This window comes from Balaenoptera acutorostrata, chromosome 16, assembly GCF_949987535.1.
Source record: "Balaenoptera acutorostrata chromosome 16, mBalAcu1.1, whole genome shotgun sequence".
Lineage (NCBI taxonomy): Eukaryota > Metazoa > Chordata > Mammalia > Artiodactyla > Balaenopteridae > Balaenoptera > Balaenoptera acutorostrata.
The window spans coordinates 42992840-43019793 of NC_080079.1; the positions used below are offsets into that span (position 1 = coordinate 42992840).

At 38.1% G+C, this 26954-nt stretch overlaps 1 protein-coding gene across 17 annotated transcripts in view; it reads right to left on the minus strand.

The window, feature by feature from the left end:
- Positions 1 to 26954, minus strand: part of PCDH15 (protocadherin related 15) — a 755972-nt gene that overhangs the window by 429268 nt on the left and 299750 nt on the right. For all 17 annotated transcript variants that reach the window (XM_028166694.1, XM_028166693.2, XM_057531449.1 and 14 more), the window contains one exon: positions 9870 to 9989. In XM_028166694.1, the coding sequence (XP_028022495.1) occupies positions 9870 to 9989 (120 nt within the window). The remainder of the gene's footprint in view (positions 1 to 9869; positions 9990 to 26954) is intronic.

The following is a 26954-nucleotide window of genomic DNA, read 5'->3' on the forward strand; positions in this document are numbered from 1 at the left end:
ACAAGTATTTATAAAGTATCCATTCTGTCTTGAAAAAACAGAATAATAATAATCATGAGAAAAATTAGAAACAAAATGTGGATAAATGTTTAAGGTGATCTTTATTTTTCCTCTAGCAAAAAGAATACTGGATTAGATCAACTCAAAGTAAATGCCCTCCTGTAATGCTATTTCTAAAGCTCTACCTAAGGAGGAAAAAAAGAGCAAAATTTAGTAAGAAAATGTAGTTATTTTTTTAAATTATTATATGATAAGGCAATGTGACAATGATTTTCAAAGTTTAGAGTATATAAGGATCATAGAAATGTATCACTTAGATTGCAGATTCCAAGTCTATTCCTCCAAATTCCAGAAATTCTCAGAAGTCTATATTTCTAACAAAACTCTTGGGTGATTCTCATGTAGAAAGTTTAGGTTTTACTTTGAGAAACACTAGACTAGAAGATAGAAAGGACCAAGTTAAGCATATAAGAGTTTTGGCATTTGCTTGTGATCTCAACTCAATAATAAGCTCCTATAATACATTTTTAAAATGGATAATTATTTCAGTTTTCTTTATTTTGGAGCTAGTTGTGTTAGGTTAACAAATTGACTTGATGTTAGATTGGGATGAACTTTTAAATATAATTTGAGTGAAGACTCTCAAAGGTAATAACATGTGGAGCATTTAATATTTTGCGATTTTAGTAATTACTAAAATTGTGCTTTTCTAATTCAATCTGATTCCTTTAATAATAAATAATATGTCAGAAGGATCCCATAACTCTGATATAGATATATGTGTGTGTGAGTGTGCGTGTGTATCAGTGTATCAAGAGTATCTCAGTCTTATACTCTTGTCAAAGAACTGTTTGAGGTGGAAAGGAAGGTAGAGTCTGCACCCTCCCTTCCTCTACCATTTATTCTCCTCTCCTCTCATCCTTAGAGATTTGATTCATCAACAAAGGAGAGGGGTGTAGGAATACAGTCATATCCTTTTTCTTAAGCAACCTACATTTTTTGGAAATAAGGCCCTGACCCTCTTTCTGTTAATTTTGGACACTGCTCTGTAAAGCACAAACTAGCACTTGTTTCTTTGGGTGATGAGAATTTAAATGCTGACCTCTACCTGCCCAGTGTTAATCAGGCCATTCCAATAATGACTAAGCCTCTTAATACCCACAGGCCCCAAACATCTGCTCTCCATCAGGAAAGGTCCACTCACAACTCCCTGGCAGTTTGGTGTCTCAGTAACTGTCAGACAAGGGGCAATTCTCCATTTAGTAAATGAGAGCATACGGCAGTTTAAATGATTTTATCACTGTTGGAAGGAAGAGAAAAAGTATAGGAGGCATGTGTAATGCCCACCCTTCACACACACACTCACACTGACTTAAGCAAAGAAGGGAGATGGAATGTTGACACTAACAATTCCGTGTTTCTCCAGAGTTGATTCCGTCCCCCCACAGCCCTCTTTATTAACCTGTGGGAAGCTGAATCAGTACCAATGTAGATAAAATGACACCTCTCTGCTAGTCCTGTAAGGAGGTGTTGGGGCCCACAGTTGGAGATGATCTGGAAATGGAATATGAGGTACTTAGCGTTATTTGTTCTCAGCTGAGAACCCTGGTAATTCATCATTTTCTAATAAGCAGAAAAGATTCTGTTTGGCTTCTCATACCTATGCTATATTTACAAATACTGTTTTTGATATTATCTGTTCAACTGTAAGGACTAGAAATTCAGTTCAAAAGAAGAGAGACCTGCACACACACAGACACACACATACACATATACGTGTATATCTATTTCCTGGTTATCTAATGACAGAACCATGGTACAAATATGCTTTACTGGGCCTGCAACTGGGAAGTGGTGGAAACTTAGGTAACAAGGAAAACATTTCTCAATCTCTCAGAGGCTGTTAAGTTCTCTTATTATTGTTTTTCTACATTTTTTTGGAATGTCTCTCTCCTCTCTCTCTCTTCCTTCATCACCTCTCATCTCTCTCTCTCTTCAGACTTTCCCCATTTGTTCATGTTGAACAGGACTGTGACTTTATCTCTTAGTTTAGATAAACAGCACCAACTCTGTGTCCTAATCAGTCTCTATTTGGTCTTATGCTTGTCACAGATTAATCAGGCCACCACGCCATTAGCTGCTGAACCATCCATAGTTTGGTGTGACTCCCCTAACCTGAATTACCTGAAGTGAAAAGTGGAGGATTAAGTAAGATCATGTAGCCCTTGTCTACTCAAAAGGGACTATGATTTGAGCAGCAACATTAGTTTGCTCCTAGTAGAATACCGACACTCTGATAATTGTTTCTCTACTTCATACACACTCATTCCTCCCTGCCACATAAACACACACAAATATGTATATGCACATTTAGGGGTAAAGGAAAGATTACAGTGCAGTTCATGTCACCTTCTTCTAACCAATTTCATAGGAAATTGTATTTAGAAGTTTCTATTTGGCTTCAAAAGTACATATGTTGTAAATTTAAAATGTCACAGACTCACAGTTAAACAACCTGGGCTCAAAGTTTTACACAAAGAAGGACTTTAGGCAATGACCTAAGTAAACACAAGTGTTCACAAAGCTCATGCTTTGTGACCACCTAGAGGGGTGAGATGGGAAGGGAGGGAGGGAGACACAAGAGGGAAGAGATATGGGGATATATGTATATGTATAACTGATTCACTTTGTTATAAAGCAGAAACTAACACAATATTGTAAAGCAGTTATACTCCAATAAAGGTGTTAAATAAATTTAAAAAATAAAATATCCAAATGATACCTATTATATTAATAATTTCCTTTTTCCAAATAAGATAAACTCCCCAAAATGAAAAATTCCACACAATACGTGATGACAAATTATTCTCCTCTTTCTTTTTCTTGAATCTTTCTTTTTCCTTTCTTTTCTTTTCATGTTTTAAAATATAATTAGTTCAGTGTATTATAGATGGCCTTACTTTTTATTACCATGAAGGCACAAAAAAAATAGTATTTTACAGTAACTGTGATGAGCATAGTACAAATCCTCTTAGTTCACTCTCTGGCGGACGCCAATAATGAGGCATTTACTAAATTATTTTCATCTGAAAATATCAGACGAGAAAGCATAGGTTATGATGCAAGAATAAAACCCCCCAATTAATAGAATTTTTAACATAAGAATTTTTTATTTCTTACCCATTCTACATATCTACACTAACACATGTCAGCAAGTGGGCTCTGTTTATGTTTTCATTCAGGGACTTGGGCTAATGCATGTTTCACCTCAACATGTTTTTCTCCAATCACTGCAGCAGTGGGAGGGGAAATGGTGACTTGTATTTGATTCTTTGGGTCCATATCTCATTAGCCAGAGCAAGTAATTTTCTCCAACCCAAAAAAGGTCACTTCTGGCATGTCTCCAAAAAGAGGAAGAGCCAGAAAGTTTTGGAAAATAACACAAATGCTTTCGCTTTAAATTTGGTTAATCAGTTAAGCAGTTCTTCATCCCCAAACTTCTTCTTTCTTTATTCTAGATAAAATTCAATAAAAACAATGGCAAAAAAAAAAAGTGCAATTTAAACTCTTCTGATTTTGTTAATAGGTTAAATAAAAGTGCTTTGTTTCAGTGAAGAGTTTACAACATTTGGCAATTTAACTTTTTTAATTTTATTTTGGATAGTAAAAGTGTCTGATTCTTATTTATTCCACATCTCCTAGTATAATTGTTCATCTACATCATAAAGGAAATATAGGTATGGTAAAAAAGATCCTAATAATACAAATGATTATTTTCAATTTATCCTCTACTAAAACCAAAATAGAACCTTCATTTCCTCTATTTTTTTTCCACAAACTTAAACAGAAAGACTCAAAAGTGCTTTTCCAAAGTAGATCAGTTTATATGACATTCAAAATGATGATAATAATGCTGAACATTATAGTAGGTATGACAGATTCTTAAGGGAGCCCTCTCTATCCCCACTTGCTGATAAGCAACTCATACCTTTGTGTAATCCCCTCCCCTTGAGCGTGGGAAGGACCTCTGACTTGCTTCTAACCAATAGGATATGGCACAGGTGATAAACTGTCACTCTTGTGACTGCCTTATGTCATATAAGACTCCATCTTGCAGACTAGCTCTAGATACTCTCCTTGAAGGTTTAAGGAAGTAAGCAGTCAAGGAACTAAGGGTGGTTTCTAAGAGTTGAGAGCAGCCTCCAGCCAACATATAGCAAGAGGCCAAGGTCCTCTGTCCTACAACAATAAAGGAATTCTAACAGCAGTCTGAGTTTACTTGGTAGGGGATTCTTCCCTACTCAAACCTCCAATGAGAACTAATCTGGGCAACATGTAGATTGTAAGCACATGAGAACCTAAGCTGTTCAGCTTAGCTGTGTCCAGACTCTTAAGCCACAGAAACTGAACAAAATGAAAGTGTGTTGTTTTAAACCACTAAGCTTGTCATCCAACAGTAGATAACTAATACATTATGCTAATCACCAAGCCTTGTCTAAAGGATTGGTGGTGACATATAGTACTGGTAATTGGTAACTACTACATTTGATGAGTCAATAATTTTAAGTGATATTATATTTTTACTTCTCTGATATTTAGGAACACATTAATATGAGGGTATCCTCACTTATGTTCTTTTGTTGGAAAGAGTTATCCTCTTTTTTAATGGAGAGAGATAAATGAAACCATCCTGAAGTTGATTTGAAATGTCAGTGTTTCTGGTTACAAAATAGTGCTGGTGGAAAACTAGCTGACAATTTATCACTGTAGATGCACAATCATGGAATAAATAAATGTATGTTCTTTTTTTGCTGTTAAAACTTTGAAATACTTCTATCATTGCTGCTATTGCGTAATATTTAGGAAAGCCCTAAATGTGGTTCAGAAGCAAAAATGTGTAAGAGTACTAGTCTTCTAAAGGTATATTGAAGAAAGAAACTCACTGGGTATAAAGTGTTCTGTTTCTATATGGCTGACTAAGACCCACTGGACTAAATCTTCCCACAACTAACACCTGTGAACTCTGGACAAAATACAAAACAAACAAACAAAAATACCTGACATCCCTGCATCCCTGGAGAGATAAGAAAAGCAGGCATATTCTGGAGGAGATTAGACACTTGAAAGAAAAGACAACATGGGTGAGTTTCCTGTTTTATGGTAGTTGGCCTGAGGGAAGGCTGATTTAGCACCTCAAGGGGGCAGTTAAAACTCTGATAGAAAGCCTGAAGTCTTTCTGACCTAAAGGGATAGATTCTGGGACAACCAAAGCTGACAGAAAGTGAGGGGGGATGGATATTATAAAGGAGAGAGCCAGAAAGGGAAGGAACAAAATTTCATGCATAAGTTATGTCCAGATCTCTAGTTGATCTTGAAACCACACCTGTATGGGGTCAACTACAAGCAGATCAACTAAGAAAAAATACATATACTGAATTGAAAATTGAACTGCACCCAAGAGAAAGAGTTTTCAGTTTGAATGCAACCAAGTTCTCTGTGAAAATTAAAAACAAACAAATCTCCTCAGAGTAGTATAATAGAATCAAGAGTCTCTCCACAATACAACATTCACAGTATCCGGGATAGAGTCCAGACAATTTGACATATAACGAACAAGAAAATGTGATCTCTTTTCAAGAAGAGAGAAAATCAATGGAAGACCAAAGTTAGACAGGCAGACAAGGATTTTTAAAGCAGTTATTATAACAATGTCTATGTTTAGAGGCGTAAAAACAATATGCTCTCTATAAATGAAAAGATGGGAAACTCACCAAAAATTACAAACTATAAAAACTATAAAAATATGGAAAATTTAGACCTGAAGATTATACTATCTGAAATTTAAAAAATAATAAATAAAAAAAGACAATTGGATACATTGGATAGTTTTAAGAATAGAATGGAGATGGCAGAGAACACTGTAACTTTGAATATAGATCAATAGTAAACACCCAGCTTGCAACCAAGTGATTAAAATATGTTGAAAATACATGAACAGAGCCTGTACCTGTGGAACAGTATTTAAATGCCTAATATGCCTGTAATTGGAGTCTCAGAGGGAGAAGAGTCAGGGAAATGGCATGAAAATATTAAACAATAGTGTCTGATAATTTCCTTAACTGGTGAAAGACAAATTCAGAGATTAAAGTTCAGCAAAACCCTTAAAAAAAGACAATTACAAAGAAAACTATACATTAGCATGCTCCCATGGTCAAGTTGCCAAGCACTCAAAATTAAAATAAAAATCTTGAAAACAGTCAAAGAAAAATGGCACATTACATACTGGAAACATCATTCAAATTTCCATTGTCTTCTCTTATCAGAAACACCATGGGCTAGTGTTTAAAGTGATGCGAAGAATTAATTAAAACATACTTTGTATTACAGTAAGGCAGAAGTTACATTTGTAAATTTCTACAAGGATGACTTGGATAATGTAAATGACTGAAGTGATGAGGGTAAAAATGGATATACATATATTGTCTGAGTGATAGAAGTTTGCTTAATGGGAAAACATTAATTCAACTCTAGCTGATGCTGTCTTATTGGAAATCAGGACCAGGGTTGTCATACATCTATTTCTTAAGAGACAAGAGAAAACTAAATTTGAATGTGAAATTTCATGATTTTTAGATTTTTGGCTCAGAAATTATTTAAAATAATTTGTGGCCAAACAAAATCTTGTGAGTTGAATGAAACTCCAGGTCACTAATTTGTGATTTCTGCTAATGAATAACGTAGCATCAGATGGAAAACAAACAAAACAAAAAATACCCTGGAAAAAAAAAATACCCTGAGATTTTTAAGTAGAACAGACCAATCTACACCTTTTACTATTTACCATACAGTGTGAGACTAATTTTAAAGAAATTTTAAATTGTGGTTGCAAAAGCCAGAGGGGGCCACATTTTCAGGTTACATATATTTGTAATACATACAAGTTTGTTTTGACTCTAAGAAATAAGCAGGTTAGGGGCTTCCATCGTGGCGCAGTGGCTGGGAATCTGCCTGCCAATGCGGGGGACGCGGGTTCGAGCCCTGGTCTGGGAGGATCCCACATGCCGTGGAGCGGCTGGGCCCGTGAGCCACAATTACTGAGCCTGCGCGTCTGGAGCCTGTGCTCCGCAACGGGAGGGGCCGCGATGGTGAGAGGCCCACGCACTGCAACGAGGGGTGGCCCCCGCTTGCCACAACTGGAGAGAGCCCTCGCACAGAGGCGGGGACCCAACACAACCATAAATAAGTAAAAATTTTTTTAAAAAAAGAAATAATATAATATTATATTATTATTATATATATATTACTATATAAAATAATATAATATATAATAATAGAATAATAATATATAATAATATAATATAATAATAATATAATATATATTAATATATATTATAATATTAAAAAGAAATAATATAATAAAAAATGATAATATTATGATGCTATTAATTATAAGCAGAATTTCTAGAGATTTAACAATTTAAGAATATAAAAATCATCAGATAGTTCTTTCTCAGAGATTTTATAAGAGAAGAAACTGGCATTGAGGTTTGCATTAACTCTCTATGATGATCAAAGATGGATTCTCTCTGTAAGGATGTGACTTGGTTAATGCTTTCTCTTCCAATATACCCTAACTTAAGTGCCGTCATGATGTCTTATTCTTTTGCCTCACTGAATTAGAACCATGCCCAGAGAATTTCTTTCGTTATTCCATAGTAGCGCTAGCTTGCTAAAGTACATTTTTTTTTCTTTTTTGCAATTTGGAAACTGCATGTGAATGATTGGTTTATTCAACCTGTAGGTAGTAAAAGGTACATATTATATTTCATGCCAAGCCCAGAAATCCCTGAAAGGGGGAAGCATTCGGAAGGAATTACTGCATAGCTAACAAGGAATTTCAGCCTCACAAAACTTCTAAAAGATACATTCCAAGTAATACGTTTCTGTCTCCCGCTATATCTAATCCTTGGGTAGGTTTTTTTTTTTTTTTTAATGCAATGTAATAAATATTTCCCTAAAATACATGGCCTGGTCATTCTATACTTTCTTGGAGTTTCATTTTTACAGCTTGAGGAGTAAAGATTAGGAAATGACCTTCATAAAATGTAAGCTAGATACATGACACACACATACAATTAATTATTTAAAAAATCTAAATAGTAAAGAAAATAAATGGTTTAGAAATATTCTGTATAGTCAGCTGCCTATTTCTATTTTAAAAAAAATGTTTCTCTTGCCCTTTTCCCTTCTGCTGTTTCTTTGATCTTTTCCATTCGACTTCTGTGTAACCCCTCATACTTATTGTCCTTTTCTGTCACATTCTCATCATCGCCCCATCTCTTGGTTTCATTACCTCTGTCTATAAACATGTGGAGGCATACATTTTAGGGGAAAAACAAAAACAAACACAAAACCCCCCCAAATCTTCCCTTGACCCTGCTATACCCATGGGCCTTTTGCTTTGTTTTTAAAATTTTTTTGAAAATTTTAACTCAAGTGCTGCAACTATTTTCTTAGAGCACAACAGAGGAAGAGTGGAGCACATATTACTCTGAAATCGAGTCCTGACTCTCCAGCTTAGAGGAGGGTGTGTGTTACCAGGCAAGTCACGTCACCTATGAACCTGTGTTCGCTCCTATGTGATAGAGATACTACTACTAACTAATCGATTTGTGAGAATAAGATGAGGAAATGCATTCACAATTCACTTAGTTCTCACAGTCAATTTGTGAGGTAGATCATATCGAGAGCTCTTAGTCTCTGCAAGTTCAACAGGTTTTTTTTTTGATTGTTTAAAGCTTATATAAGAAATATATAATTTAAAAACAAAGATACAATGTTAACCTCACCACTTTTATATTCCTAATATTAAACCTAAAGGAGAAGCATTGATTTAAAAAGTCACTTAAGTGATTTTAAAACTATGCTTTGGGGAGCCCTTGGTGTTCTGAGAAGCTGCCTCCGGGAAAAGAGGAAGGGAAAGATGGCAGGCAGGACTTCCAGCTCTAGCTTCAAGAAGACAATTCTTGGGGCTTCCCTGGTGGCGCAGTGGTTGAGAATCTGCCTGCCAATGCAGGGGACACGGGTTCGAGCCCTGGTCTGGGAAGATCCCACATGCCGCGGAGCAACAGAGCCCGTGAGCCACAACTACTGAGCCTGCGTGTCTGGAGCCTGTGCTCCGCAACAAGAGAGGCCGCGATAGGGAGAGGCCCGCGCACCGCGATGAAGAGTGGCCCCCGCTCTCCGCAACTAGAGAAAGCCCTCGCACAGAAACGAAGACCCAACACAGCCAAATATAAATAAATTAATTAATTAATTAAAAAAAAAAAAAGACAATTCTTATTTTATTTGTGTTACATATACTATATCATTGGGAAAAATAATTTCACAGCCTAAGGCACAATGTAGAAGCCCCACTGTCTAATGCAATAAAACCAAAAACTGAAAAACCTATTGCTAGAGGCTTTGCCCTCTTCTCTACCTCAGGTTTCATTGGTGGAGAAGGGGCAGTGGTGGTATTAATTTGCAAGTTCCATAAAGCATACGCATCACATTGGTAATATCATGTCCAATGATTTACTTAGAATGCTTAGGAGTCCACTAACATAATGGAAATTTAATAAAAATGACATATTATACCTATGAATACATTTTAAACTTTTACCTACAAAACTCACCAAAAACTAGCTTTTATAAGTATAGCACAAATATTTTTTAAAATATAATTTTGAGATAGTTATTAATAATAGTATAATTACTAATGTGGTTCCAGGAGCTGAGCAATAGAGAAATATAATAAATATCAGCTGAAGTAAATATTAATTTTATTCCTTATAGTGAACTCACATTGCAAGTAGATATTTACATACCGGATCATCTGGATTATATTGAATAACATATTCTATCTGTCCATTTGGGCCATCATCTATGTCTGTAGCTCCATTGTCTCCTGAAAATCCTGTAAATACTGTGGTGCCAACTGGAGTGAGCTGAAAAGGAAACAAAAGAAAAACTGTCAATTCTCATTTGATCAACAGCACACCAGAAGTGTTCTGGCACAAAAACCAGACATTTATTACACAAAGAAAAAAAGCAGGCAGCTGCCCACAACCAGAGATCTGAAGCATTTCAAAAGAACACTTGCAAACACATGAGTTCCTATAAAGTCTGAAATTTCCAACGTCATGGTCCTTTGCTTTGGATGAAGATATAAAAGGCCCTGATTCAGTGTGAAGTGCATTTGGACCAATTTATGATCATTAGCATCTTAGCTCCTATGGAGAAATGCATCTGCTGTTCCTCCTTAAAAAAACCTTGATGCATTAAGTTATCTACAAACTAGGATTTAAACTGTAAGAAGGAATTAGTTACTTTATTTTAAAATCAAAAACCATTTCAGAGAGATCAATGAAATCCAGTTGGCAATTACATGCAAGTGGCAAATTTAAGGAAGAGAGTTGGAGACAATGGATTCCCTGTCTATCAGAGGAGAGAGAAAGCTGGGATTTTCTTTAGTGCTTGTAGTATCGGTTAAGTAGGAAGCCATCGAGTGACAGAACTGGAGAGATGGTAATATCTTTTCATTTTGGATTAAAACAACAACAAAACATAAAATGGCATATAAGACCATGATTTCACATTTGGCCTGAGCATCTAGCTTTATTTCTTATTGATCTCCAACAGAGAATCACTGTTGTTTTCTCTTACTTGTAGGTCTTTGTATTCCTACATCCAGAGTCCCCAGTCTTCAAGCTTTAGCTGGGATCCTTCTCATTAGTGACATTTCAACTTAATTAAGTACTGCCTTCTTCTAACCCATTCCTGACAGAATTTCCCTACCCCACGTCAGAACATGGCACCCTTTTCGTTACTCTTATATTTCATACTTTACTTCCTTAATCATCACACTGTCACAATGAATAAATGAATTTAGTCAATAAACATAAGCTTTGTGCCTCTACAGAACATAGACTTTTAAATTTTATTCTGAGATATGTTTTGTTAGGTTTTAAATGGGATTCCTTCATGGAGAAATAGTTTCAGAGAGAAAAAGAAGGAGTTACCTCATTTACTTCTATTTTCAGGGGCTACAGACCCAGATATCTGCAGGGATATCAGGCAATGTAAAAGAGTGAAGCAAATCTCACGGGAATGGTGGCAACTGGGGAACACTTCCCCATCTAAAATGGTAGCTGCTACTCAGCCTCGGCAAATTCTTGCCATAATGAAATATGGAGCCAATGTTGCTACATCTTCTAATGTTCTAATTTTATAAGAAATCTCTTGTTTCTAAAGTCAGCAACAGGTTTTAGAGAATTAAACTATGAATTTAATGCCCCCCCATACATCCTTTGACACAGCAACCACAGGAGTTTGCAACCTCTGATTTAGAAAAATAACACAATTATGATTAAAGAAGTGATTTTAAAACTGTGCTTTGGGGAGCCCATGCTTTGGGGAACCGTGAGTACAAAGTAGCGTATTTATAAAGTCAGCTCTCCTGGCAGGCAGCTTTTAAAGGCAAACTGACTTTCTGCAGCTCAAAGAGAACTGAGGATAAAGTGAGAGGATATGGTTTTAACAGCACATATACGAACACGGGCACACCTTTGGAAATGTTAGTTAACAAAAAGGCTTCCAAGCCAACATTTTAATATTTTTTTAATGTAATCCCTGTCCCCAAAGACATCATTCTCTCTTATAAAAATTCACCCACTCCTATGTAGTTGTGCCTTGGTTTTTAAATTATGAAAATTTAAAATTGAATGGCAACAAGTTGTTTCCAGATATCTAATAAAACAAACTTAGAGTATTTAAAGATCTTTGTTGCCAAAGTAAATAACTGTGCCACAGAGTTGAATTAAAAAATTAAAACCAGAGAGGGAGGGAGAAGATGGCGGAAGAGTAAGACGCGGAGATCACCTTCCTTCCCACAGATACAGTAGAAATACATCTACACGTGGAACTGCTCCTACAGAACACCCACTGAACGCTGGCAGAAAACGTCCGACCTCCAAAAAGGCAAGAAACTCCCCCCGTACTTGGGTAGAGCAAAAGAAAAAAGAAATAACAGAGACAAAAGAATAGGGACGGCACCTGCACCAGTGGGAGGGAGCTGTGAAGGAGGAAAGGTTTCCACGCACTAGGAAGCCCCTTCGCGGGCGGAGACTGCGGGTGGCGGAGGGGGGAAGCTTTGGAGCCACGGAGGAGAGCGCAGCCACAGGGGTGCGGAGGGCAAAGCGGAGACATTCCCGCACGGAGGCTCGGCGCCGAGCAGCACTCACCAGCCCGAGAGGCTTGTCTGCTTCCCCGCCGGGGCGGGCGGGGCTGGGAGCTGAGGCTCGGGCTTCGGTCGGATCGCAGGGAGAGGACTGGGGCTGGCAGCGTGAACACAGCCTGAAGGGGTTAGCGCACCACAGCTAGCTGGGAGGGAGTCCGGGGAAAAAGTCTGCAGCTGCCGAAGAGGCAAGAGACTTTTTCTTCCCTCTGTTTCCTGGTGCGCGAGGAGAGGGGATTCAGAGCAGCGCCTAAACGAACTTCAGAGACTGGTGCGAGCCGTAGCTATCAGCGCAGATCCCACAGCAACAGGGGCACAGAGGAAAAAACGGAGAGATTCCCGCACACAGGCTCCGCGCCGAGTAGCACTCAGCAGCCCGAGAGGCTTGTCTGCTCCCCCGCCGGGGCGGGCGGGGCTGGGAGCTGAGGCTCGGCTTCAGTCGGATCGCAGGGAGAGGACTGGGGCTGGCGGCGTGAACACAGCCTGAAGGGTTTAGTGCACCACAGGTAGCCGGAAGTGAGTCCGGGAAAAAGTCTGCAGCTGCCGAAGAGGCAAGAGACTTTTTCTTGCCTCTTTGTTTCGCGGCGGGCAAGGAGAGGGGATTCAGAGCGCCGTCTAAACGAACTCCAGAGAAGGGCGCGAGCCGCGGCTATCAGCGCGGATCCCACAGCAACAGGGGCGCAGAGGGAAAAACGGAGAGACTCCCGCACAGAGGCTCGGCGCCGAGCAGCGCTCACCAGCCCGAGAGGCTTGTCTGCTCCCCCGCCGGGGCGGGCGGGGCTGGGAGCTGAGGCTTGGGCTTCGGTCGGATCGCAGGGAGAGGACTGGGGCTGGCAGCGTGAACACAGCCTGAAGGGGCTGGCGCACCACAGCTAGCCGGGAGGGAGACCGGGAAAAGGTCTGCAGCTGCCGAAGAGGCAAGAGACTTTTTCTTGCCTCTTAGTTTCGCTGCGCGCAAGGAGAGGGGATTCAGAGCGCCGCCTAAACGAACTCCAGAGAAGGGCGCGAGCCGCGGCGATCAGCGCGGACCCCAGAGACGGGCGTGAGACGCTGGGGCTGCTGCTGCCGCCTCCAAAAAGCCTGTGTGTGAGCACAGGTCACTCTCCACACCTCCCCTCCCGGTAGCCTGTGCAGCCCGCCACTGCCAGGGTCCCGGGATCCGGGGACAACATCCCGGGGAGAACGCACTGCGCGCCTCAGGCTGGTGCAACGTCACGCCGGCCTCGGCCGCCGCAGGCTCGCCCCGCCTCCTCCGTACCGCTCCCTCCCCGCGGCCTGGGTGAGCCAGAGCCCCCGAAGCAGCTGCTCCTTTAACCCCGTCCTGTCTGGGCGGGGAACAGACGCCCTCAGGCGACCTACACGCAGAGGCGGGTCCAAATCCAAAGCCGAACCCCAGAAGCTGTGCGAACAGGGAAGAGAAGGGGAAATCTCTCCCAGCAGCCTCAGAAGCAGCAGATTAAAGCTCCACAAACAACTTGACGTGCCTGCATCTGCTGAATACCTGAATAGACAACGAATCATCCCAAGTTCAGGAGGGGGACTCTGGGAGCAGGAGATATTAATTTTTCCCCTTTTCCTTTTTTTTGTGAGTGTGTATGTATATGCTTCTGGGTGAGATTTTGTCTGTATAGCTTTGCTTTACAATAGCTTTATTTTACTTCACTATATTATAGCCTCTTTCTTTCTTTCTTTCTATTTTTTCTCCCTTTTACTCTGAGCTGTGTGGACGAAAGGCTCTTGGTGCTCCAGCCAGGCATCAGGGCCGTGCCTCTGAGGTGGGAGAGCCAACTTCAGAACACTGGTCCACAAGAGACCTCCCAGCTCCACGTAATACCAAACGGCAAAAATCTCCCAGAGATCTCCATCTCAACATCAAGACCCAGCTTCACCCAACGACCAGCAAGCTACAGTGCTGGACACCCTATGCCAAACAACTAGCTAGATAGGAACACAACCCCATCCATTAGCAGAGAGGCTGCCTAAAATCATAATAAGGCCACAGACACACCAAAATACACCACCAGACGTGGACGTGCCCACGAGAAAGACAAGATCTAGCCTCATCCACCAGAACTCAGGCACTAATTCCCTCCACCAGGAAGCCTACACAACCCACTGAACCAACCTTAGCCACTGGGGACAGATACCAAAAACAACGGGAACTACGAACCTGCAGCCTGTGAAAAGGAGACCCCAAACACAGTAAGATAGGCAAAATGAGACGACAGAAAAACACACAGCAGATGAAGGAGCAGGCTCAAAACACACTGGACTTAACAAATGAAGAGGAAATAGGTAGTCTACCTGAAAAAGAATTCAGAATAATGATAGTAAGGATGATCCAAAATCTTGGAAATAGAATAGACAAGATGCAAGAAACATTTAACAAGGATGTAGAAGAACTAAAGAGGAACCAAGCAATGATGAAGAACACAATAAATGAAATTAAAAATACTCTAGATGGGATCAATAGTAGAATAACTGAGGCAGAAGAAAGGATAAGTGACCTGGAAGATAAAATGGTGGAAATAACTACTACAGAGCAGGATAAAGAAAAAAGAATGAAAAGAACTGAGGACAGTCTCAGGGACCTCTGGGACAACATTAAACGCTCCAACATTCGAATTATAGGGGTACCAGAAGAAGAAGAGAAAAAGAAAGGGACTGAGAAAATTTTTGAAGAGATTATAGTTGAAAACTTCCCTAATATGGGAAAGGAAATAGTTAATCAAGTCCTGGAAGCACAGAGAGTCCCATACAGGATAAACCCAAGGAGGAACACGCCAAGACACATATTAATCAAACTGTCAAAAATTAAATATAAGGAAAACATATTAAAGGCAGCAAGGGAAAAAAAACAAATAACACACAAGGGAATCCCCATAAGGTTAACATCTGATTTCTCAGCAGAAACTCTGCAAGCCAGAAGGGAGTGGCAGGATATACTTAAAGTCATGAAGGAGAAAAACCTACAACCAAGATTACTCTACCCAGCAAGGATCTCATTCAGATTCGATGGAGAAATTAAAACCTTTACAGACAAGCAAAAGCTGAGAGAGTTCAGCACCACCAAACCAGCTTTACAACAAATGCTAAAGGAAATTCTCTAGGCAAGAAACACAAGAGAAGGAAAACACCTACAATAACAAACCCAATACATTTAAGAAAATGGGAATAGGAACATACATATCGATAATTACCTTGAATGTAAATGGATTAAATGCTCCCACCAAAAGACACAGGCTGGCTGAATGGATACAAAAACAAGACCCATACATATGCTGTCTACAAGAGACCCACTTCAGACCTAGGGACACATACAGACTGAAAGTGAGGGGATGGAAAAAGATATTCCATGCAAATGGAAATCAAAAGAAAGCTGGAGTAGCAATTCTCATATCAGACAAAATAGACTTTAAAATAAAGACTATTACAAGAGACAAAGAAGGACACTATATAATGATCAAGGGATCGATCCAAGAGGAAGGTATAACAATTGTAAATATTTATGCACCCAACATAGGAGCACCTCAATACATAAGGCAAATACTAACAGCCATGAAAGGGGAAATTGACAGCAACACAATCATAGTAGGGGACTTTAACACCCCACTTTCACCAATGGACAGATCATCCAAAATGAAAATAAATAAGGAAACACAAGCTTTAAATGATACATTAAACAATATGGACTTAATTGATATTTATAGGACATTCCACCCAAAAACAACAGAATACACATTTTTCTCAAGTGCTCATGGAACATTCTCCAGGATAGATCATATCTTGGGTCACAAATCAAGCCTTGGTAAATTTAAGAAAATTGAAATCGTATCAAGTATCTTTTCCGACCACAACGCTATGAGACTAGATATCAATTACAGGAAAAGATCTGTAAAAAATACAAACACATGGAGGCTACACAATACATTACTTAATAACGAAGTGATTACTGAAGAAATCAAAGGGGAAATCAAAAAATACCTAGAAACAAATGACAATGGAGACACGACGACCCAAAACCTATGGGACACAGCAAAAGCAGTGCTAAGAGGGAAGTTTATAGCAATACAAGCCTACCTCAAGAAACAGGAAACATCTCGAATAAACAAACTAACCTTGCACCTAAAGCAATTAGAGAAAGAAGAACAAGAAAACCCCAAAGCCAGCAGAAGGAAAGAAATTATAAAGATCAGGTCAGAAATAAATGAAAAAGAAATGAAGGAAACAATAGCAAAAATCAATGAAACTAAAAGCTGGTTCTTTGAGAAGATAAACAAAATTGATAAACCATTAGCCAGACTCATCAAGAGAAAAAGGGAGAAGACTCAGATCAATAGAATTAGAAATGAAAAAGGAGAAGTAACCACTGACACTGCAGAAATACAAAAGATCATGAGAGATTACTACAAGCAACTATATGCCAATAAAATGGACAACCTGGAAGAAATGGACAGATTCTTAGAAATGCACAAACTGCCGAGACTGAACCAGGAAGAAATAGAAAATATGAACAGACCAATCACAAGCACTGAAATTGAAACTGTGATTAAAAACCTTCCAACAAACAAAAGCCCAGGACCAGATGGCTTCACAGGCGAATTCTATCAAACATTTAGAGAAGAGCTAACACCTATCCTTCTCAAACTCTTCCAAAATATTGCAGAGGGAGGAACACTCCCAAACTCATTCTACGAGGCCACCATCACCCTGATACCAAAACCAGACAAAGATGTCACAAAGAAAGAAAACTACAGGCCAATATCACTGATGAACATAGATGCAAAAATCCTCAACAAAATACTAGCAAACAGAATCCAACAGCACATTAAAAGGATCATACACCATGATCAAGTGGGGTTTATCCCAGGAATGCAAGGATTCTTCAATATACGCAAATCAATCAATGTGATACACCATATTAACAAATTGAAGGAGAAAAACCATATGATCATCTCAATAGATGCAGAGAAAGCTTTTGACAAAATTCAACACCCATTTATGATAAAAGCCCTGCAGAAAGTAGGCATAGGGAACTTTCCTCAACATAATAAAGGCCATATATGACAAACCCACAGCCAACATTGTCCTCAATGGTGAAAAACTGAAACCATTTCCACTAAGATCAGGAACAAGACAAGGTTGCCCACTCTCACCACTATTATTCAACATAGTTCTGGAAGTCCTAGCCACAGCAATCAGAGAAGACAAAGAAATAAAAGGAATCCAAATCGGAAAAGAAGAAGTAAAGCTGTCACTATTTGCAGATGACATGATACTATACATAGAGAATCCTAAAGATGCTACCAGAAAACTCCTAGAGCTAATCAATGAATTTGGTAAAGTAGCAGGATACAAAATTAATGCACAGAAATCTCTTGCATTTCTATACACTAATGACGAAAAATCTGAAAGTGAAATTAAGAAAACACTCCCATTTACCATTGCAACAAAAAGAATAAAATATCTAGGAATAAACCTACCTAAGGAGACAAAAGACCTGTATGCAGAAAATTATAAGACACTGATGAAAGAAATTAAAGATGATACAAATAGATGGAGAGATATACCATGTTCCTGGATTGGAAGAATCAACATTGTGAAAATGACTCTACTACCCAAAGCAATCTACAGATTCAATGCAATCCCTATCAAACTACCACTGGCATTTTTCACAGAACTAGAACAAAAAATTTCACAATTTGTATGGAAACACAAAAGACCCCGAATAGCCAAAGCCATCTTGAGAACGAAAAATGGAGCTGGGGGAATCAGGCTCCCTGACTTCAGACTATATTACAAAGCTTCAGTAATCAAGACAGTTTGGTACTGGCACAAAAACAGAAATATAGATCAATGGAACAGGATAGAAAGCCCAGAGATAAACCCACACACATATGGTCAACTTATCTTCGATAAAGGAGGCAAGCATATACAGTGGAGAAAAGACAGCCTCTTCAATAAGTGGTGCTGGGAAAATTGGACAGGAACATGTAAAAGTATGAAATTAGAACACTCCCTGACACCATGCTCAAAAATAAACTCAAAATGGATTAAAGACCTAAGTGTAAGGGCAGACACTATCAAACTCTTAGAGGAAAACATAGGCAGAACACTCTATGACATACATCACAGCAAGATTCTTTTTGACCCAGCTCCCAGAGAAATGGAAATAAGAACACAAATAAACAAATGGGACCTAATGAAACTTAAAAGCTTTTGCACAGCAAAGGAAACCATAAACAAGACGAAAAGACAACCCTCAGAATGGGAGAAAATATTTGCAAATGAAGCAACTGACAAAGGATTAATCTCCAAGATTTACAAGCAGCTCATGAAGCTCAATGACAAAAAAACGAACAACCCAATCCAAAAATGGGCAGAAGATCTAAATAGACATTTCTCCAAAGAAGATATACAGATGGCCTACAGACACATGAAAGAATGCTCAACATCATTAATCATTAGAGAAATGCAAATCAAAACTACAATGAGATATCATCTCACACCGGTCAGAATGGCCATCATCAAAAAATCTAGAAACAATAAATGCTGGAGAGGGTGTGGAGGAAAGGGAACACTCTTGCACTGTTGGTGGGAATGTAAATTGATACAGCCACTATGGAGAACAGTATGGAGGTTCCTTAAAAAACTACAAATAGAACTACCATATGACCCAGCAATCCCACTACTGGGCATATACCCTGAGAAAACCATAGGTCAAAAAGAGTCATGTACCAAAATGTTCATTGCAGCTCTATTTACAATAGCCAGGACATGGAAGCAACCTAAATGTCCATCGACAGATGAATGGATAAAGAAGATGTGGCACATATATACAATGGAATATTACTCAGCCATAAAAAGAAATGAAATGGAGGTATTTGTAATGAGGTGGATGGAGTTAGAGTCTGTCATACAGAGTGAAGTAAGTCAGAAAGAGAAAAACAAATACAGTATGCTAACACATATATATGGAATCTAAGGGAAAAAAAAAAAAAAGGCCATGAAGAACCTAGTGGCAAGACGGGAATAAAGACACAGACCTACTAGAGAATGGACTTGAGGATATGGGGAGGGGGTGGGGTGAGATGTGACAGGGTAAGAGAGTGTCATGGACATATATACACTACCAAATGTAAAATAGATAGCTAGTGGGAAGCAGCCGCATAGCACAGGGAGATCAGCTCGGTGCTTTGTGACCACCTAGAGGGGTGGGATGGGGAGGGTGGGAGGGAGGGAGATGCAAGAGGGAAGAGAAATGGGAACATATTGTATATGTATAACAGATTCACTTTGTTATAAAGCAGATGCTAACACACTATTGTAAGGCAATTATACTTCAATAAAGATGTTTGGAAAAAAAAAAAAAAAAAATGAGCATGAGGGGGCTTCCCTGGTGGCGCAGTGGTTGAGAGTCTGGCTGCCAATGCAGGGGACACGGGTTCAAGCCCTGGTCTGGGAAGATCCCACATGCCGCGGAGCAACTGGGCCCGTGAGCCACAACTACTGAGCCTGCGCATCTGGAGCCTGTGCTCCGCAACAAGAGAGGCCGCGACAGTGAGAGGCCCGTGCACCGTGATGAAGAGTGGCCCCCGCTCGCCGCAACTAGAGAAAGCCCTCGCACAGAAACGAAGACCCAACACAGCCAAAAATAAATAAATTAATTAATTAAAAAAAAAAAAAAAAAATTAAAACCAAGCAAAAGAGGAAGGAAACAAACCAAAAAACTTGAAAAATAGGTGTCTGAAATTTTTGAAAATAGACTTCTGCCCCAACTTTAAAAATGTGGTATTTAGCTGTTGACAGCAAAGGACTCAAGTACTATATCAAGTTATTAGTTCAGCATTTTATAGTGAGTTTTGCTCCCTTCCACGTGTACAAATATTGTACATTTAGGCCAAACATCTTAGCACAGATTGTTCATTTTCACTACTGGAATAAGTAAACATCTACACACAGACATACACATGTCAAATGCAACGTTAAAATGGATCCGTAATTGAGCTACACACATTTATTCATTATCTACCACGCGGATGGTGGACCTGTTCAGATATAGGCTAGTGTTTGGAATCTTAGAAGCTAATATAAGAGAAATAGCTAAGAAAAAAGAGGATTAAGGCATTTTGTTTTAATATGGAAGGTCTGGCAAGAGTAAAATGGGTACAACGAAATGGCCTATACCAGATGCAAACAAGCAAAAGAGAGAGCATGCAAAATGGTTTTAACAAATAGATTTCAGCAACTTATTTCATTCATTTTCTTTATATATATATATATCTATATATATCTATCTATCTATATATACACCCAACAAAAACATGTACATATCTATGTACACATACACATATTACATATATAAATACACACATATCACTGTTACTTATTCTTCTTATTACAGAGACATGGCACTCTAGTGCTTTCCGAATTTCTAAATATTATGTGGAGGTTGAAAATCTTCAGAGGACAGTCAGGTTGTTTGTTCTACCTGTGTTGCCCTATACATTATTATTCACAGTTTTCAGGGCACATCTGCCATACAGATGGTCATGCTCTGTGTCCTTTAACATTTCAACAAGTCTCGGAAATATAAATTTGGTTTTCTGAAGGGCATTCTATTCATGGGATGATTATCAGCTTGGGCACCTGCCTGAGGGTGTCACTTACTTATTTAGTTCATGTCTTTTTCCACAAATGATTTTATACAACTACGGGGAAAATACAGAAAAATGCATAAATGCACACATAAGTTAAAGAAAATAAAGCCAGAAAATTCAATATTTCAAGAAGATGCATAAGAGAAATTTGAATGTAAAAGGTGAGCAGTTCTCAGTTAACTGATTATACTGTGAGCCACAGCTGCTTGAGCCAACCTAAAAAAAGAGAAAATTTTCCTTACTAATCTTACTTGCAATATTTCTCCACAGAAGCATTGTATTCACAGTTTCATATAAATATAGTTGATTCTCATCATCCATGGTAGTTCTGTACTATAAAGACACCATGAACACTGAATTAACAAATACTGAACCAATGCTCCTAGGGGGAATTCAAGGTTATTACATTGTTGAGGGGAATACAGGATTAAGTTCCCGCAAGCCTCTGGTTACAACATTTTCATCAACAAATCAATACATAACCTTGTTTTATGGTTGTTTCTGTTTAAAAACACTTTATTTAATATGTTTGGTCTATTCTACTGTAGATGCTCTATATTGCACTTTTCATTTTATTGATTGAATTATTCAGCTCCAGAATTTGTTTGGTTCTTTTTTTTATGATTTCAATCTGTTTGTTAAATTTCTCATTTTGTTCATGTCTTCTTTTCCTAATTTCACTGAATTGTCTTTCTGTGCTTTCTTGTAGCTCATTTAGTTTTCTCAAAACAGTTATTTTGAATTCTTTATCAGGTAAATCACCAAGTTCCATGTTTTGGAGTTCGATTACTGTAGGATAATTGTTATCTTTTGGCGATGACATATTTCTTTGATTCTTTATGTTTCCTGGAGATTTGCATTGGCTGCTTTCACATTTGATGTAGCAGATACCTCCTCAAATCTTTTGTAATTGTCATTGAGTTGCAGATATTTTTCTTGGTCCCGCTTACATCTGGGGTTTTCTTCAACCTTGTATGAATACACCTGCTCCGCACATGTTGCTCCAACAGAGGGCTGGAATCTCTCCTCGAGAGGAATGGACTTTTACAAAGTCTCTTCCATCCATGGGTGTCTGCCCAAGTCAGTATTACCCAGGTTTCCCCAGACCATGACCCAGAGGAGTTGGGGCCAGTTCACTGCTCAGCCAGTTCAATGGCTTCTGCTAGTTCAAATTCCAAACCAAGGTCTCTCTGCCTATTACCCAATGCACAGGTGGGCAGAACTACTTCCAGGTCTCTTTGCATATGGTGTTGGATCCCACAACTACATCAGAGGTACTTTTGTTCATACATAGATGCTAATTTTTATTTGTTCAAAGTGGGGACTTAAAGAAGGGACATCTTACACTACCATAATGTTGATGTCACTCTAGGTCAACTTTATATTCAGCAAAGAAATGGTATGTTGTTCATTTTGAAGAAAATATTGAGAAGGATGAATCTTGGAAAGCACTCCATAAATCATAATATTGTGTTAAATGTACATATTTAGTGATAGGATAATGCCACTGGCATCAATGTCCTTGTATTGATAGGTAACAATAATCTCCTGACATTTATATCTATTGAATATTTCTTGGAGTCTCATGTAATATATTTACATGAAAATTGACATTTTGGTAGAAATAAAATGCTAAAATATATAAGTTCTGAATATCTAAAATAGTTTTTTTATACGTATTTTAAACCAATGCCTTCCGATAGACTTCAATGGCTTTAATGATTAAAGAGAAAATGTACAAGAGTCCAGAAGAAAAAAGTATTTTTTATAATAAGCACAACTAAAATAACACCACTTGAACTGGGAAATAATTGATACAAATGATATTATCCAGTTTTGAAAACCTTCTCAAGAAAAAGGCACCCCAAAGGAATAATTTAAAATGCAATTGATGTGATATTACTTTCTTACATACTTCATCAAGAATCCAAGTGTTTAGTTTTCCCCTCCCCTCTAAAAAGGACAGAACTTCTGAAGGGTCATGGACATTAAATAAGCTGAAATAGAATTCACTATATGATGATTTACATATAATAATCATTTAATGACAGAACACCAACAATGGTAGTGGGTGCTCTATTTCTACTCATAGACATTATCAAAACAGAAACATTGTCTTTAGTGGAGCAAGATTATGTATAAGTCTATATTGGACTAATACATGTTTATTTTCAGTTACAAACATTGTAATCTGATTTACTGTGTACTAGACAGCCATTTCGCACCAATTATTCTCTTAAGAACAAACACAAATGATTTTCTCCTATATTTTTGTAGCATGAATCCATCCTCCTTGTAATTGTTAATTTTATGTGTCAACTTGACTGGGCCATGAGGTGCCCAGATATTTGGTTAAATATTATTCTAGGTGTGTCTGTGAGGGTGTTTCTGGATGAGATTAACATTTGAATTGGTCGACTGAGTAAAACAGATTGCCCTCCCAAACATGGGTGGGCCTCATCTAATCCATTGAAGACCTGAATAGGACAAAAGGCTGAGTAAGGAAGAATTCACTCTCTGTTCCTGACTGTCTTCAAGTTAGGACATCTGCCTTCTCTTGCCTTCAGACTTGGACTCAGATTGGAATTTAGACAATCAATTCTCCTGTTTCTCAGACTTTGGTCTTGGACTAGAACTATACCAGCTGGGTCTTCAGCTTCACAACTGCTAATCTTAGAACCACTCAGCCTCCATAATCTTGTGAGCCAATTCCTTATAATCAATCTCCCTTGCTATCCCTAAATCAATCAGCCTATCTATCTATCTAATCTATCTATCATCTATGTATCTCTCAGTTCTGTTGACTAATACACTCCTGATCCAGTTTCTCAACAGTGAACAAATAAAATTGAGTATTTGATTTTGCACAGGTAAAGATTCATCTCCCATTTTCTAATTCATCAAGGTCTATATGGCTACTGTGTAGCACTTTATAGAACAATTGCTGATTTAACTGCAACAGGGGCCATAATATCTTTTGGCACTTTGATCATACTCCATGATCCTTTGAAGATTATTTCAGTGCTTCCATAGTCATCTATACAAGATACTGTAAATACCTGAACTCTAACTTATGTTGTCCTGGAAGATACACCTATTTTAAAATGATTAGTTACTGTCTTCTTCTGCCCCTGCACTTATTTTCAGGCTCTTCTCAATTATACTGCATGATCTAAGTAAGGATCATCTTCCATAAAAATAATCTTTCCAAATTAGAAGTCATTCATGCTTTGGCTATAATTCAGCCTTTAACCTCCTTCTCTGAAAAAGTAATTTTATGAATCTCTCTTGCATGTCATCCCTGCCTTACAAATATGCTTTAGAAATAGTAATATATTTAAAAACCAATGGGGTCCAACAAATGAAATGCAGTGATGAATTTGTAAACAGGTGCATATTACTGAGAACTTCAGCTTTTTCTCACAATTGCAACATTACATTATCTCTGAATCTGTGATTATTTATTGAGAGTTTATTATGGGCCAAATCACTGTTTCTATGACATCTATGTTGGTTTTATATTAACTCATTAATATAACATTTGTTTTATTCAAAAATTCAACCAAATCAAATGTCTATTTGAAGTTTATCTTAAAACTTATAGAATCAGTACAAAATAGTACACATTCTTGAATTCACGTTCAGTGGGTATTATCTTGCAGTGATTTATTGAAATCAAAAAGAAAATATAATAAAGGAATTACATATGTTCTTCATTTTCCCTTTAACGTAATATAGCTTTTGCACCTGTGTATAAAATCTTGACTCTGTTTTTATCATGAAAGCTAGATAATTAATATTGAAAATCATTTCCTCTGAATAAATTTTTAAAAATAAACTCATGTAGATAATCAAGACAATATGGTACTGGCACAAAAACAGAAATATAGAACAATGGAACAGGATAGAAAACCCAGAGATAAACCCATGCACCTATGGTCAACTAATCTATGACAAAGGAGGCAAGGATATACAATGGAGAAAAGACAGCCTCTTCAATAAGTGGTGCTGGGAAAACTGGACAGCTACATGTAAAAGAATGAAATTAGAACACTCCCTAACACCATACACAAAAATAAACTCAAAATGGGTTAAAGACAAATGTAAGACCAGACACTATAAAACTCTTAGAGGAAAACATAGGAAGAATATATGACATAAATCACAGCAAGATCTTTTTTGACCCACCTCCTAGAGTAATGGAAATAAAAACAAAAATAAACAAATGGGACCTAGCGAAACTTAAAAGCTTTTGCACAGCAAAGGAAACCATAAACAAGACAAAAAGACAACCCTGAGAATGGGAGAAAATATTTGCAAATGAATCAACAGACAAAGGATTAATCTCCAAAATATATAAACAGCTCATGCAGCTCAATATCAAAACAACAAACAACCCAATCAAAAACTGGGCAGAACGCATAGCACAGGGAGATCAGCTCGGTGCTTTGTGACCACCTAGAGGGGTGGGATACGGAGGGTGGGAGGGAGGGAGATGCAAGAGGGAAGAGATATGGGGACATATGAATATGTATATCTGATTCACTTTGTTATAAAGCAGAAACTGACACAGCATTGTAAAGCAATTATACTCTAATAAAGATGTTAAAAAGAAAAAAAAAAAAAACTGGGCAGAAGACCTAAATAAACATTTCTCCAAGGAAGACGTACAGATGGCCAAGAGGCACATGAAAAGCTGCTCAACATTACTAATTATTAGAGAAATGCAAATCAAAACTACAGTGAGGTATCACTTCACATCAGTTAGAATGGGCATCATCAGAAAATCTACAAACAATAAATGCTGGAGAGGGTGTGGAGAAAAAGGAACCCTCTTGCACTGTTGGTGGGAATGTAAATTGATACAGCCACTATGCAGAACAGTACAGAGGTTCCTTAGAAAACTAAAAGTAGAAATACCATATAACCCAGCAATCCCACTACTGGGAATATACACAGAGAAAACCATAATTCAAAAAGACACATGCACCCCAATGTTCACTGCAGCACCATTTACAATAGCTAGGTCATGGAAGCAACCTAAATGCCCATTGACAGACAAATGGACAAAGAAGATGCGGCACATATATACAATGGAATATTACTCAGCCATAAAAAGGAACGAAATTGAGTCATTCGTAGAAACGTGGATGGACCTAGAGACTGTCATACAGAGGTGAAGTAAGTCAGAAAGAGAAAAACAAATATCGTATATTAATGCATATATGTAGAATCTAGAAAAATGGTACAGATGAACTGGTTTACAAGGCAGAAATAGAGACACACATGTAGAGAACAAATGTATGGACACCAAGGGGGGGGAGCAGCGGGTGGGGGGGTGGGATGAACTGGGAGATTGGGATTGACATATATACACTAATATGTAAAAAATAGATAACTTGTAAGAACCTGCTGTATAGCACAGGGAACTCCACTTCGCTGTACAGAAGAAACTAACACAACATTGTAAAACAACTATATTAAAAAATTTGTTTTTTTAATTTTAAAAATATTCATGTAGATAAGTATCTTTAAGATAAGAGTAAGGATTATTATTAAAGAGAGTGATAAGTAGCTCTAGTCATCTTTACTAAAATCTGAAGAGCAATTACACTTAAATTGAATTAAGCTTAAATTGAATATATATGTGTGCATATGTATTGATATATACATACAGAGAGAGAATATATATATGAAAGAACTTATTAAATTGAAAGTTGTCGAATAGTTGAATACTTGAATATTTTAAAACAGGTGAAAGATTGATTCCCATTTACATGCTTAAAGTAGAAAATGTATTTTTATGTGCTTTTTCTCTTCTCTGAATATCCTCCTTTTTTTCTCTGTTACCCGTCTCCTGCCTCCCAGAATGTGCCTAATTCCTTGGAGGAGGAAAATAGAGACAAGTAAAAGGAACAAGGGCTTAGCCTTTCATTCTTCAGAAGCTTTTGTGTGCTGTAGATTAAATGCTAGTACTCTCTAAAAGAAACTCTGTGAATGGGAATGGCTCTAAAGGT